Source organism: Notamacropus eugenii, chromosome 4 (assembly GCF_028372415.1).
Source record: "Notamacropus eugenii isolate mMacEug1 chromosome 4, mMacEug1.pri_v2, whole genome shotgun sequence".
In the NCBI taxonomy this organism is placed as follows: Eukaryota; Metazoa; Chordata; class Mammalia; order Diprotodontia; family Macropodidae; genus Notamacropus; species Notamacropus eugenii.
Genome location: NC_092875.1, coordinates 86,511,583 through 86,526,131, shown reverse-complemented (window position 1 = coordinate 86,526,131; position 14,549 = coordinate 86,511,583). Strand labels below are relative to the sequence as shown.

Below are 14,549 nucleotides of genomic sequence, written 5' to 3'. Positions count from 1 at the left end.
GGACCTGAGTTCAAATCTCACCTCAGACACTTGACACTCACTAGCTGTGTGACCTTGGGCAAGTCACTTAACCCTAATTGCCTCATCCTGGGTCATCTCCAGTCATCCTGATGAATATCTGGTCACTGGATTCAGATGGCTCTGGAGGAGAAGTGAGGCTGGTGACCTGTACAGCCCTCCCTCACTCAAAACAAAGTCAAGTGCAAGTCATGTCATCATTTCTCTGATGGCATGGTCTTCTTTGGCAATGAAGGATGAACACACACTCTCTCTGAGCTCTGGTTTAATATCACAAATTGTCTTTTAGGTATCTCAAAACAGAGGTTCCAGAGGCATCTCAACCTCGCCATACTCAAATAAAACTCATTATCTTTCCCTCTCAACTTGGACTTCCCTATTCATGTTGTGGGCACCATCATTCTGGTGTTCATCCAGGTTTTTAACTTCAATGTTTTCCTCAACTAGTTGGACTCAGACACTGCAGAGATACAGTCATTTGCCAAATACTGTTTCGTGTGTATCTCCATAACATATCTTGAATGTCCCCTTCTCTTTACTCTCATGGTTACCAAAGCATTCAGTCCCTCATCACCTCTGGCCTAGTCTATTGCAATAGCCTACTAATGGACCTCTCTGCCCCAAATCTCTCCCAATTCCCATCCATCCTCCGCTTGATTGCTAGTGATTTTCCCAAAGCATGAGTCTGACCATTTCACTCCCCATTCAGTAAACTCCAGTGACTCCCTATTAACTCTAGAATCAGTCTAGAATCTAGAATCTAGAATCTAGAATCACTCTTTTCCATTTGTTATTTAAAGTTCTTCACATCCTACCTTCCCCGTCTTTACATTATTCCCTTCTACCTACTCTACAATCCAGCAATACTGGCCTACTTACTGTTTCTCACATATGCCATTGCTTCTTCCATCTCTGTGCCTTTGCCCCATGCCTGGATCAAGTGCCACTTTTTTCCTGGCTACCTTTCCTTGGCTGCTAATGTTTACCCTGCTCCTATAGGGACACTTCATATCTGCTTTTTATGTATTTTGTATATACCAATTTATGTGCATTTTGTCTTCTTTGTTAAAATGTAAGTTCCTCAAGGACAGAGACTATTTCTTCCTTTTTTTTCTCCCATCCCTATTGTCTAGTACAGTGCTTGGCACATAAGTGCCTAATAAATGCTTGTTGATAGTGATTGCCTTTACTTTCTCACTACTAATTTCTCAACTCTTTATGGTCAGGTTTCTTATATAACCATTCAGATGACACTTTTTTTCCAAGATCAAAAGATCTTTTCACTGTTAAATCCAGTGGTGCTTTCCTAGTACTTAATTGTCCTTGACCTCTCTGCAGCTTTTGATGTTGATTTTTTTCCCTCATACCCTGGATACTCTTCTCCCTTGACTTGTGACACACTGCTCTCTCCTGGTTTCTTCCTATGTATCTGACTAGTGTTTTTCAGTCTCCTCTGTTGGCTCACCATCCATATCTTGTACCTTTATTGTGGATGTCCCTCAAGACCTGAGTCCTTTTCTCTCCATTCTCTCTTGGTGCTCTTACCTACTCTCATGGTTTAGATAATCATGTCTATGCAAATGATTCCCAAATCTACATTTCCAGACCTAATCTTTCCCCTGAATTCCAGTTCCTTTATTATCAAGTGCCTACTTGGATAAAGTATATTGGTATGCTTCTATTTGTAGATGATGCAAATTTGGGAGGGATAAGTAACATATTAAAGACAGCATTCAAAAATGTCTTGAAAGGCTAGAACATTAGGTTCAATAGAATAAGATAAAATTAAATAAATATAAGTTTTGGTAGAATTAGGAATGGATAGTTGCAGCGACAAATTTAGGTCTAATGTCAGGAAAAACCTGCTAAGAATTAGTCAAGCAGCATCTTGCCATTTGAGTACAAGTAACCAGACCCAGACAATCTACAACTTGGGATGCTGAAATATTTGGCAAATCCATCAATGTGCCTGGCCCTCTGCTTAGAGTTGTGATTGCTAAGCCACTGTCAGCGATCAGCCAAATGTGGAAGGATGGAAGAAATGCTACAGGAGAGGTATCAAGCCTGCTCCAGATTAAAATGTAATTGGAAAATGTTTAACAGAATAAAATACAATCGAACATAGATAATATTAATTTGTGGTTTTCAAGTCATATAAAACAGCCAGCAAGGATCCTCTTGTTAGAGTTTGACACTAGAGGGTGGAATCTTCAAACTATAAAACAGTGACTTTGACATTATAAGTCCTTTGAAAATTCCATGCCACGTTATTAGGAGGATAGTTTGTGAGCATTTAGAAAGATAAATGGTGACCACAAAAAGCTAGCATAGCTTTATCAATGGCAGGTCATACCAGGGTCACTTTTGGTAGGAAATTCCCAGCCTAGGGTCCTTGAGAACCTAGGAAGAATCTCATCCACCACCAGCTCTACAAGACCAGGAGTGAAAGCGAGTAGCCAAAGAGAAAGGAAAAGAAATGTCTTAGTCCAAGGGAGATGAGGTAGGTCAAGCTGCTCCAGCTGCGAGCGGCTTCAACTTTTTAGGGTGCAGTTTGAGTTTAGGCTCTCTTTGAGTACGCAGCTAATCAACATCATTGAGTAGTAGAAAAGAAATCAGAGAAACCATGAAAGTTGGGGATTCACAGGTTTGTTCTCTGTGGTTAGTTTCTAAGAAGGAGTGGAATAAAGCATAGCCTGAGAGTATTGACACAACCCCATGTTTCTTCAGTCATGGAAGATATTTTTTATTGAGAGAAGATGTTCCCCAAAACTCACAGTATTTGTTTTTCTAGGAGGACAGATTAGAGGAGGGATTAGTCATAGTAGCCTTCTATTGTCATCAAAACTTTGGACAAGGTCTTTCATGCTGTACTTGTAGATAGGATGGGAAGCTATGGGTTAGCTCAGTGGTTTTCAATTTTATTGTTTTCAGGACCCCTTTACACTTTTTATTGAGGATTCTCCAACCCCCCCCCCCACACACACACACATACACATACACAAAGCTTTTGTTGATGTGGTTTATATCCAGGGATGTGCTGGAGCCGGCTTAACTGACTTGAGAGAGCTGATTGTTAAATTTTCAGTGTGAGCACTGATACCTCAGAAAATGCTACAAATCAGAGCTTGATTTATTATTTTGTTGATTGTCTAAATTGATTGACTTAAGAGAGTGATGGAGAAAATGGTAATGCATATTAAACTTAAAAGTGTATAGTGCATACATTTTTTTCCCTGAGAGGTGGTTGTTAAACACTTACCAGCACACCTGGTAATATCTATTGCTATTTATCTAGTTAGAAATTAAAATTTCATAGTATTATAAAAATAGTTTTTATCTTGTGGACCTCATGAAAAGGTTCCCTCCCCCCCCCAGGGATTCCCAGACCACACTTTGAGAACCATTGGGTTATATGATAGTATAATTCAGTAAACCTGAATGACCAGATCCAAAGAGAAATTATTAATGGGTTGATATCAGTTTGGAGGGTTATCTCCAATGGTGTGCCCTAGGGTTCTGCCCTTGGCTCTGTGCTATTTCACATTTTTATCAGTGACTCAGATGAAGGCATAGTATGCATGTAACATTTACAGATGACACGAAGCTTGAAGAGATAGCTAACACATAGTCCGGGTCAAAAAAACGTTTCAACAATTTGGAATGATGAAACAAATCAAGTAAGAAAAAATGTAGGAGGGACGAATGTAACGTTTACACAGGCTGAAACAAGAACCTTGGCTAATTATCGAGTGGGAGAGGTATTGAGTAGACCACAAGCTCAATGTGAAGTCAGTAGTATGACTGGCAGCCAGCAGAATGGCTGCCCTCTTAGGTTGCATTAGAAGAGGGCTGGTGTCCAGAACAAGAGAACTAGTATTTCTGCTTTACTTGGTCCTTGTTAGGACACCCATATGAACAACTGGGTTCATTTTAGGTATCACATTATAAGGGTGACAAAGATTTTGCTATGCCAATGAAAATGCTGACAAAGACAGCCAGACGGCGCCATTCCTCCAATTTGAATAACTCCTTCCTGAGGCTTCCTGAATGAAACAAGAATGGAAAGCGACACAGAGAAAGGAGTGGGTTTGTCCCCAGTTTCAGAGGAAGGCAATGAAAGGGGAGAATCCTTTAGCGACTTGTACCCTAGAGTTGGGAAAAGGTGATGCAAAGCACTCACCCTAACCCAAGTCTGGGGTCTTCTAGGTGAAGGAGTTTTAAAAAAAATCTGCTGCACTACTGCCAGATTTGCATTTTTCAGTGACATTCAGTGGTGAAGCATATAAAATGACAGATTTAAAAACAGCCGGGGGGTGGGGCAGGGATCCTCGCCCTGGCAGTCTGACCATGAAAGAATTATGTAAAGCACTTTGGAAACCTAACATGCTATACAAATATGGGATCATTGTTATTAGTGGCAGACTTCCTAGGGGCACTGATTCTGAAAAAAGAACCAACAATACCCCTCCAAGTACGTTCCCTGGGTACTCTAATGCTAAAAGAGCAGTTGGCTTATATACAAGCAGCTGGCCAGGGGTGCGGAGCCCTAGCCCATGGGATTGACATGGCTATCTCCAGAGTTTTCCAGTAGTAACAAGGGTCCTTGGAGTGAGAGTTTTCAGGGTAGAATGGTGGGGGATTATTTCCTGTTTTTAAACAAGGGATTGAGAATGGTTTTATCCTATAGATTCTCCTCTTCATTGTGTTTTACTATGTTTAATTATATGCTTTTACATGCTTAGTAATTTGCCCCTATGAACTGAGTCTGCCCTGGAGGGTATCTTGAACCAAATATAATTCCTTCTACATTGAACTATTGTGTGGGGACCCTAGGTGGAGTAAGACCCGTAGAGGGTGACTAGTTGTGTTAGGGCCTACTCTATTCCTGGTCAACTGCCTCTGTCCCATCTCATAAAAGTAAGACACCTCAAAACATAAAGTATTGAACAAAAAGCCCTACATGAATTTTCATCTGTTCACTGTACCTATGGCTTGCTTTATAGTCTAGAGATTGGTTTAGGAGAGTTGAGTTGAATCAGAAATTTGGGTTGTGAACAAATTTTGGTACTTTTGTTCCTTGTAATGAACTCATGACCACCAGGGCAGGGGAGACCTCATAGAAGCTCAGCCAAGGATATGAAGAACAGGCTATGTCTATGAGAATAGGGCCCAAATCAGCCACAGAGTGATTCAGATTCCCTCCTCCCTTTCCTTAACCCTTCCTTTGTCCCTTCAACTAATTGTAACATTCAAAGGACCTAAAATACAAATCTGAAAATGGAGATAACAGATAATACCTTGCTTTCCAATCAGCCACTACCTTAGAAGCCTTGAAAAGCTGGAACACCATCAGTGGAATTGTCACTCCATTAGTGGTGACTCAACTCTAGAAGACTTGGAAGCCTTATTGCATCCCTCTCTGGTAGACAGTGTAAAGAATATCCTTAAATAAATCTTGTTTGGACGGTGCCAGTGGTTTTCTTCTCCCTAGCTGAGATGCTGGTTTGCTACTTAATCACTTAGAGAGGCTTTTGACATCAAATGTAGGAACTAAAATGGGCAGGAGGAATTGAGTTTCTCATTTTAAACTCTGAGGACTCAAAAAAATAATTCTCCTTCAAACTGCTGCACTGAGTCACCTTATTTACCAGGAAGGTGAGGAGGTTCAAGAACATTCTATAGGAAGATACGTTGAAGGGAGTGGGGAAGTTTAGTCTGAAGAGCAAAAGATCATCGATAACTGTTGCTGATAATTGTAAGCCCAGGCTCCCCTCAATATGGTCTCTTGCAAGTTACACCCAGAGCCAAGAAACTCTTTGGATCAGTATCTATTCAAAACTTCTGGCTCAGAACTTCCATTCAGCGTATCCTCTAGCAGACTTGATGCAAGAAATCATTAGTAAAAAACACCTAATAAAAAACCCTTTTCCCTCTTCTCCTCCCTTGCATACATACTAGGGGTATACTGTCTTTCAGAATTTCACATTACCAGTGGGAAAAGGAACACCCAGAACTCAGACAAATCATCTTCCTAGGGTTGTGTGCCAAGTAGAATATCTCTGCTTCTGAAAGCTTCCACAATGGTTTTGATGTCATCCACTGGGCTGCTTCTTCCCCTAGGCTGCCATCTGCTACTTCTCCAATGAGCTGCTGTTACCATCTGTGGCTTTGCTGCTGAATTTGTTAGGCTATTGCTTTGCTTAACTGCAGCTGATAGGCAGCTTATTCGCAGCCAGGAAGGTTGTTTTTGTTTTTGTTGTTGTGAGATAGCCTGTAACCTCAGTTCTTTTGTGAGTCAAGTCCATAGCCACAGCCAGCGAGCATATTGAGTAATTTCAACTCCCATGTCTACTTGGGAGCTAAGGCCAAAGCCAAGTAAAATTACCCTTGGAATTTTACTTAGCCATACTAGAGTAGCTGAGTGGAGCCAAATTTAAGTTCAATGTAAGGAAAGACATCCAAAGAATTATAGCTCTTCAAAAATAGAAGGAATTTTGTCAGGAAATAGTTTGCTCAAGGGCAAACAGTGGATAGAACACCAGGCCTGGAGTCAGGAAGACTCATCTTCTTGAGTTCAAAACTGGTGTCGGACACTTAACAGTGGTATGATCCTGGGCAAATCGCTTGACCCTGTTTGCCTCAGTTCCTCATCTATAAAATGAACTGGAGGAGGACATGGCACACTGCTTCAGTATCTTTGCCAAGAAAACCCAAATGGGGTCATGAAGACTTGGATGTGACTGAAAAATGACTCAACACAGTGTGTTCACCCTCATTGGAGAAAATAGCATTTATACAGACAGTACTTTCAAACATTTTATATGGATTGTTTTCTTTGATTCTCCACAACCCTGGAAGATAGAGTGCTGTTACTACCTCAATTTTACAGATGAGGAAACTAGCAGTCAGTAGTTAAGGAACTCGAGCAGTGTTCTACAGTTAGTGTCAGAGGCTGGATTTGAAGTCAGGTCTTCCTGACCCTGAGTCCCATGCTCTAATCTACTGTGCCATCTAGCTACCCTTCAAGCAGAGCCTGCATAACCAATTGTTTTGGATATTATAGAAGGGATAGAACTGTTAGGTGGCACAGTGGATAGTGTACTAGACCTGGAGTCAGGAAGACTCATCTTCCTGAGTTCAAGTCTGGCCTGAGAAACTCCCTAGTTGGGTGACCCTAGACAAGTCACTTAACTCTGCCTCAGTTTCCTCATCTGTAAAATGAGCTGGAGAAATGGCAAACCAGTATCTTTGCCAAGAAAACCCCAAATGGGGTTATGAAGAATCAGAAAGGAGAGAAAAACAAGAAGAAATCTTTGGTCAGGGAAAGGTGTGACTGGATGGCCTCTGAGGTGCCTTCCTGTTCTTAGAGTCTATCATTCCTCCCTGGAATTGTCCCCAGTTTCCACAGTTGAAAGGGATTATTCTCTCAAATTTTCCTAGAGTTCTTTGGATTTCTCTTTTACTTTGACCAGCTTATCTGTGTATATGTCAAAGAATCACATAGTTTCGGAGTTGGGAAGGACCTCAGTGATTATCTGGTGCAATCTTGATTTAGCTCAGTGTCTGCATGGCACACAGGACGTGCTTCCTGTTTGTTGACTGACTATACTTCAACAAGAATCCCTTCTACAACATCTCCAACAGGTGCTCATGCAGCCTCCACTTGAAGACCCCAAGTGAAAGAAAAGTCATATTCTTGCCTTGAGGGTACTGTAAGTTCCCTGAGGTCAAGAAGTTTTTTTTCTCCTTTAGGCACTTAACAAATGTCTGTGCAAATGAGTTGAATGTTGATTCTCCTTTCCCTTGTAAGCAAGCCCTAGAAAATTCATATAGCCTGTAGGATGTAGCCATGGGCAGAAAGGAAGGAAGGAACAGTTGCTAGGATTGGATGTCCAATCTCAGTGGCAGCCACAGCCAAAGGGAGGCCGTCAGGAATAGGAGTGGCTTTTTTCTGATCCCAGAGATCAAAATAAGCTCAAGGCCTAGGAAGATCTAGGAAGTTTGCTGGCTTTGAGTTGGGGTTCAGGTATCAAATTAAAAGACAAAACACTTATTTAGGACCTACTGTGGGAATGGTTCTGTGCTAGGTGCTATAGACACAAAGACAAAAACAAAATGGGTCCGCGCTTATTAGAAAACTACATTCTACTGGAATGACATGTGCAGACAAATAGACACAGAAGAGAAAGTTCATTAATCAGTGGTCTGTCGGGTATAAATCAGAGGCTTTGTTGGAGGAAGGAGGTGGCACCTTGAAAAAAGATAAGTGGAGATGAGAAGGAAGGAAGAACATTTCAGGTACAAAGGAAAGCCTCGTACAAAGGCAGGGAGGTAAATAGCTCGCCAAGTTCAAAGAATATCTAGTAGCCTGGTTGGATTGGAATACAGAGTATGTGAAGAGGAGTGATTTGTAAATAAGATTGAAAAGGCAAGTCAGAACTTGTAATAATAGTGGTAATGTGAAAATGAGGGTACTTTCCCTTTCATTTAAATTCTGTGAAATGTTATCCAGTTTGTACTGGAAAAGCGTATAACTCAGACTGAAGACCTACTTTTTTCTAAATTGGGAAGGTAAACTAAGGGAACATTAGGGCTATTTTTATCTAAGGTAAGGCACCTGGATGCTTTAGAGAGCAGTGCAAGCCTGGAGGTAGGGAAGGAAGTGGAAGTTAGGGAGGGAAAAAGGATGCAAAGGGCCACTGGGGTTTAGTTAACAGAGGAGCTAAGATCCTTGGAAGTTTTAACAGAAGGTCACAGAAACCTGAGGTCCAGAGTTGGAGGGCAATGAAAGTTGCCATCCTGCCTTTGAAGGCTTTTATGTGGAAGAGCAATTACACTAAAACTAGGAGCAGTGGAGGCTCAAAAGGAAGTTTCAATTTAAAAGAAGCAAAAACAATTAGTTTTCCAGAAGGGGCTGTCTTGGAAGTAGCTGGTTCCCTCGCCCTAGAGATGTCCAAGGAGAGGTTGATCATTTGTTGAGGATGCTGAAAGTAGCAGCTCTTGTTGAGGGATAGAATGAACAAGAGACCTTGGTTCCTAAATTCCTTCTAGCTGAGATTCACCTCAAGGTACTGGCTGAGCAGAGGGGAAGGTGTTAAAAGTCCAACATGTTGAGTGGAGGAGGAAGGGCAAAGTGAGCCCTCAGCAAAACGGGAGAGAGAAAGCAAGAACTATGGGACTCCTACAGGGAAATTGGGAGGAAAGTTATGGAAAGCTCAGTAGTCCCAAGTGGCAAGCAGCAATACTGACAGCTCTTCATAGGCAAGCAATCTGTTCTAGGCACCTATTTACTTCTAAGTTGTTTGGAAAGGCAGTGTTTGGCACAGTATCTGGCACACAGTAGGTGCTTACTAAATGCTTATTGATTCATCTAGCACTCAACAGTAAGAAGCTCGAGGGAGGAGATCGAGGGAGATTGCCTATGTTATGTGTTTCTGTTCGATTAATCTCTCCAATATGGTGCCACTCACCTTTTATGTAACATTCTTATATGCATACTAATTCAACTAAAAGTGTTAACTTGGGGTGTATCAACTCCTTCTTTGCACCCCCATCTCCCTCACACATACAACACCCTGTGCTCTCCAACCTCCTGCCCTATTGTATCTGCAATGTCATCATGGCTCCATGAAAAAAAAACACCTCATATTTGCGAAAATCAGACTTATACACATATCCTGGTTCCATCATTTAACAACCTGTGAGACCTGAGGTATATCCTTTAATCTGCCTCGACATCAATTTCTTTGTCTGTAAAATGAGGGGCTTGGACTAGATCTGCCACCTAAGGTTCTTTCTCATTGTAAATCTATGATTATTTCTCCCTTTCTTGAATTCTTTTAAGCTCAAATCAAATGCCCTCTACTCCAGGAAACCTTCCTTTATCTCTGTAGGTGGGTAATATCCTCCATCTACTACCTTACCTTGCACTTCTCTGGTGCACCAATCATGCAGTATCCCCTACTGGAGTCAGCTGCTTTTGGGAAGTCCCTACTCTTTCAATTCCCTCAGCTTCAACTACCTTCTCTTTGTATACAGACCTGGTTTCTCTTTCTGAGCTCCAGCAGGGCATCTCTGATTGCCTCCAGGACATTTGCCATTGATATCCCACCAGGACCTCACCCACAGAAGGTTCCAAGTTGAATACTAAAGATTTGGTACTAGGAAGAATCTGAGACACATCTAGTTCAACTCTCTCATTTTACAGACAGGGAAACTGAGACCCAGTGACTGACATGCCCAAGGTTATATAATTATCAAGTAATAGAGCTGGATTTCAAAACCAAAGACCTCCACCAAACCTGTTTTGATTTTACAGCTGTGGGTAATTCCACCACTCACATAAATCTCCTGTGCCCTAATTCTGGGCATACCATTGACTCTTTTCTTTCCTTTCTCCCCCCCAGCAGTAATTTTCACTGATCAGGTCCTGCTGATTCCACCACTGCCTTCCTTGGCATTGATGATTATGATGGACCCTTTCCCAATCTTGCTAGAGAATTAGTACATAATGGTACCTGCAACAACTATTGCCAGCCCAAGTGGGCATGCTAACCAAGGAAGACTGTGTGTATGTGTGCATTTTTCTTCATTAATTATGAAACAATGGAGCATTTTAACCAGTTTTTGGGTTTGTGTAGCATATCCTAGTAGAAACTAACTTCATTTTTCTGGGATTCTAATGGGGGTCCCCATTGTTCTGTGGAGGACAGCAGGAAATTAAGGACTGCTTTGAGCTAGTCAGGTTCCTAGGGATAGTGGTCCATTATGAGAACTGGCCCAAGATTGGTCTGGCTGGACTTATGTTTGGTTCTGAGACCTCACCCTGTTATTAATAGTAAGTAGCATCTACTAGAGAAGATAACGTCCCCTCCATCCTCCACTGACTTGAGAAACGGATAGCTTACCTAGCTGGATTGGGGAGACAGTGATGCTTAGGGATGGTGGATGTTCTGTCCAGTGGGGACATGACCCTAAGCATATAGACATCTCAACTGGATCAAAGATCCTAAAGCTGGGACCTCAGGGATTACTTTACACCTGGGACTATGACACTAAGCAAGATATGGTTGAGTAAACATGGTAACACACTTAAACCTCAACCTGAAGGACGTTGACTCTTGAGGGTTAGATGCCTTGACCAGATTGAGTACACTGGGCTCTGAAGAATGGATGTCCTGGTCTGAAACATAACACTAGAAGATGAACATCCTTGCCTAAGGCAGAACACTGCCCCTAGAAGGACAGGTGCCTCTACTAGAAGCCCAAAATCAATATCCAACATCCCCTTGGAAGGGATGTTCTGGCACCATCCAGAGTGGAACTCTGGAAGTGTTGCTAGGGCTATGGAGTTGTATGAGGTGTCTCAGAAGAATAGAATGCTGTATAGGTCACAGTGGCCCCTACCAGGTTCTGGTGGCTCACTGTTGGGAGAGGTCAGTCCTAAGAGATGGAAGCAGAGTTAGAGCAGATGAGGCTTCCCAGACTGATTGGAAAGCCCTCCAGGTCTCCAAGTACAATGGGTCCTGCCTCTTTCCGGAAACTAGGCAGGGCTTGGCCCAGGTTTGGCTGTTTTTTCTTTGTCTTCGGGTATAGCCTTGGTATCCTTATCAACAGCCCTGATGGTTGGGCTTTTTTGGAAGGGCATCCTGGGAGGAAGGACAGGGCAGGCACATGGCTCATCATAGTTCCAGGCTCCCAGCTCCACTGGGTCAACCAGCCTTTTAATCTCCATACAAAGGATCTTTAAGTGGTAGAGGCATGTGGACATTGGGAAGAGAAACATCACAAGACTTAGATGCCTAGGACTTTAGGACTGGGGTGGGTGGGTAGGGGGAATTATTCTACTCTCTCCTATTCCTCCACCATCTTCCTAGAGAGGGCCCTGAACAATGGTACAAATTCAGATAGTTCAAAAGGCTTGGACAGAGCGCTTCTAATAAAAGTATAGCCCCTCTTGTCTATCCTGGGGTACAGGGCAGAGATAGGATCCCATTTCAGCTCATTCTGAGAAACAAAACCCCTTCAGAGTTGCCCTTGGTTGTTAACCTCTCCCCACCCTCCCAGCTCTCTGGGCAAGACAATGGGGCATTGAATTAGGTTGTCTAGAAAGGGCCTCTTGTTCTTAGACCTCCCCCTCACCCCAGGACCATCCGGAGCTTGTCCTGTACCTTGTCTTCCTGCTTTGTCTCCAGTACTGGCCCTGGTACTCCCTTTCCCCTTAGTATTGTCCTGCTTTTCCTGACCTAGCATCCTCTGGGACCTTTAAGGACTGGGTAGGACATGCAGTACCGTGCACAAAAACCATAACTGCTTGAGTCTATGAAGCTGCACTTTCACTTCTTTGCATTTTCTAAGCCTTCTGTCAAAGGCCAGAAATGAGAGCCAATAGGCAAGAATAGAAAGAGGATACAACTGTAGAGGAAGAGGAAAGGATAGGCTCGGGAGAAAGGGGAGGGGCGGGCCCTGCACAGGTCCCGCCTCCCTCCCCTCCATATAGCTGTGTGTGTGCCCAGGGGGGCTATTGCTGCTTCTTCCCTTCATTTGGACACAGCCATGGCTCCCAGCCCCCGGTGAGGTCATGGGACACTGGGTCTAAGGCTTGGAGGAGAGGAGGGTTTCTGGGTCTGGGATGTGCATGGCAGGGTTGGGGGGGAAGGGATCCCAGGCCCCAGTCCTGAGGTATGGACCTCACCTGGGATGGAAGTCAGGATGCATACAGCCCCTGAGCCACCTGACCCCCAGATAATTCCCTCCTACTCCAATCTTAGGTTCTTGCTACCGGTCTCTCTGCTGATTTTATTTCTGGCTCTAGTGGCTGTAGAAGGTGAGATGTTTCCCTTTTTCTTATTCATCTTAAGAATTTAGGGGTGGGGAAGGGGTAGTTGTGGGGAATGGTGTCATATCTGGGATTCTTAAAGGAAGACTTGGAACCGCACAATGCCATTCAGCTCCACGGGAATCCTATCTTATCTTTGGCTGTCCTGGAAAGGGAAGATCCCTACCAAATCACTTGATTTCCACTATGAAGACCCTGTATTGGAAAGGATGTCCTGAGACCTCTGCCCTACCCTTTCCTTCTGACCCCATTTTCCCAGCCTTGGTGGTTTCTATCTCCCCTCATTATGCCCCCTTGAATTTTCTCTCCAACAGCGGAAGCTCCGTTGTCAAACAAGCGTACCCTGCAGACTGAGGATGAAAGTGAGGGAAATGATATAGACTCCGAGTCCCTAGAGAGCTTTGATTCTGACTCAAGCCCCAATTTTGCTGGCGAAGATGCAGGCGATGAGGAGATAGATGGTGAGATTCTCCAGGCAGAACATCAAGGCAATGATCCCGTAACTGATGGGGCGGTCCTCCCCCATCTAAGGCAGGGATATGGGGGATGAGACAGTTTGGACCTAAGAATGCTTTTACCTTTCCTTCTCCCTCCCTGTCCCCCCTCCCTTTTCCCCTTCGTAGACATGGAAGAAGAGGGAGTAGACGAGGACGAGGATGAGGATGATGAATCCCCTTTCCGCAAGAAGGTCCGAGGTAAGCTCAGCACTTTTCACCTGGACTCAAAGGGAAAGGCATGTGTGTATGTGTGTGTAGGCACAGTACACAGTGTCAGGAAAGGTTAACAATGGATACTAGGCAGTAAGTGGAAATCCAGAAAAATTAACAAATTTTAGGCCTTGAAAGGATTGATGGAATTGTGGATCTTGTAACCTGGAGGATCAGGGCTGGGACATCACTGTCATCAAGTATCTGAAGGATTTCCACTGGCAAGAGGAGGTTAGATTTGCGTAGCAGATACAGAAGGCAAGGATTTCCCATTGGGAAAGGTTTTCATGGTAAGGATGAATAGGTATAGTCAAAGGGGATTTTCATTGAGGTATAGTTTGCACACGAGTGTGTGTGTACACACACACACACACACATACGGACACACACCTGCCATAAAATATTCCTCAAATAAATGCTTGAAAGTGAAGATCTATGAAGGGTCTGGCCCCATTCAATACTGGGAATATATGGGAAATTGGGTGAGAAGTTACTAAATCCAACTGGATGGGTGATAGATCTGCCAACACTGATTTTTATATGCCCTCCTTATACCCCCAGAGGTGAAGACCTCAGTAGAAGAAATGGTGGTGTAGCAATGTGACACTGGGGCTTGATACCTGGTACTAAGTGAAATCTGGTTGGCAGCCTAGGCCTCAGGGATTGGTGGTAGGTGGGCAACATAAAGGACACCAGCTCAATGAGAAGCCTCAGTATGACATCTTTTCCTCTCCTACAGGTCTATGAAGATGCTACCAGGAGCCTCCGCTGAGAATCAGTCCGTGGTCTTTATACCCTAGTCCCTCTCCCTCCTTTATTCCTGGGTAATAGGGAATATTTGCCCTATCCCCTCAATAAATATATCTGAGAAAAATCTGACCTTAACTAATGAGGGTTGTGGACTAGGGAGAGATGTGTGTGTTGTAGTGACTCAGAGGAAATTTTCGTCCTTCAAATTTTGATACAAATCTGAATGCATCTACCTT

The 14,549-nt window shown here is 43.4% G+C and overlaps 2 protein-coding genes across 4 annotated transcripts in view; one reads left to right on the top strand and one right to left on the bottom strand.

Moving 5' to 3' along the window:
• Positions 1–14,549, bottom strand: part of HSF1 (heat shock transcription factor 1) — an 89,170-nt gene that overhangs the window by 11,866 nt on the left and 62,755 nt on the right. The gene's annotated exons all lie outside the window — the stretch shown is intronic.
• On the top strand, positions 11,373–14,448 carry LOC140500278 (uncharacterized). 2 transcript variants are annotated; one of them, XM_072602705.1, is made up of 5 exons: positions 11,373–11,580; positions 12,789–12,844; positions 13,171–13,317; positions 13,480–13,551; positions 14,303–14,448. In XM_072602705.1, the coding sequence occupies exons 1-5, from the start codon at positions 11,468–11,470 to the stop codon at positions 14,308–14,310; spliced, it is 396 nt and encodes a 131-aa protein (XP_072458806.1). In that variant the 5' UTR covers positions 11,373–11,467; the 3' UTR covers positions 14,311–14,448. The 2 variants fall into 2 exon arrangements, with proteins under 2 accessions (XP_072458806.1, XP_072458807.1); XM_072602706.1 differs by lacking the exon at positions 11,373–11,580 and adding an exon at positions 12,463–12,590.

Coding starts and splice junctions, on each gene's coding strand:
- LOC140500278 (XM_072602705.1), top strand. CDS start 11,468: ATGGAAGCAGAGTTAGAGCAGATGAGGCTTCCCAGACTGATTGGAAAG. Junction 11,581..12,788: donor CTAGGCAGGGCTTGGCCCAG/GTTTGGCTGTTT, acceptor CTCCAATCTTAG/GTTCTTGCTACCGGTCTCTC. Junction 12,845..13,170: donor GGCTCTAGTGGCTGTAGAAG/GTGAGATGTTTC, acceptor TCTCTCCAACAG/CGGAAGCTCCGTTGTCAAAC.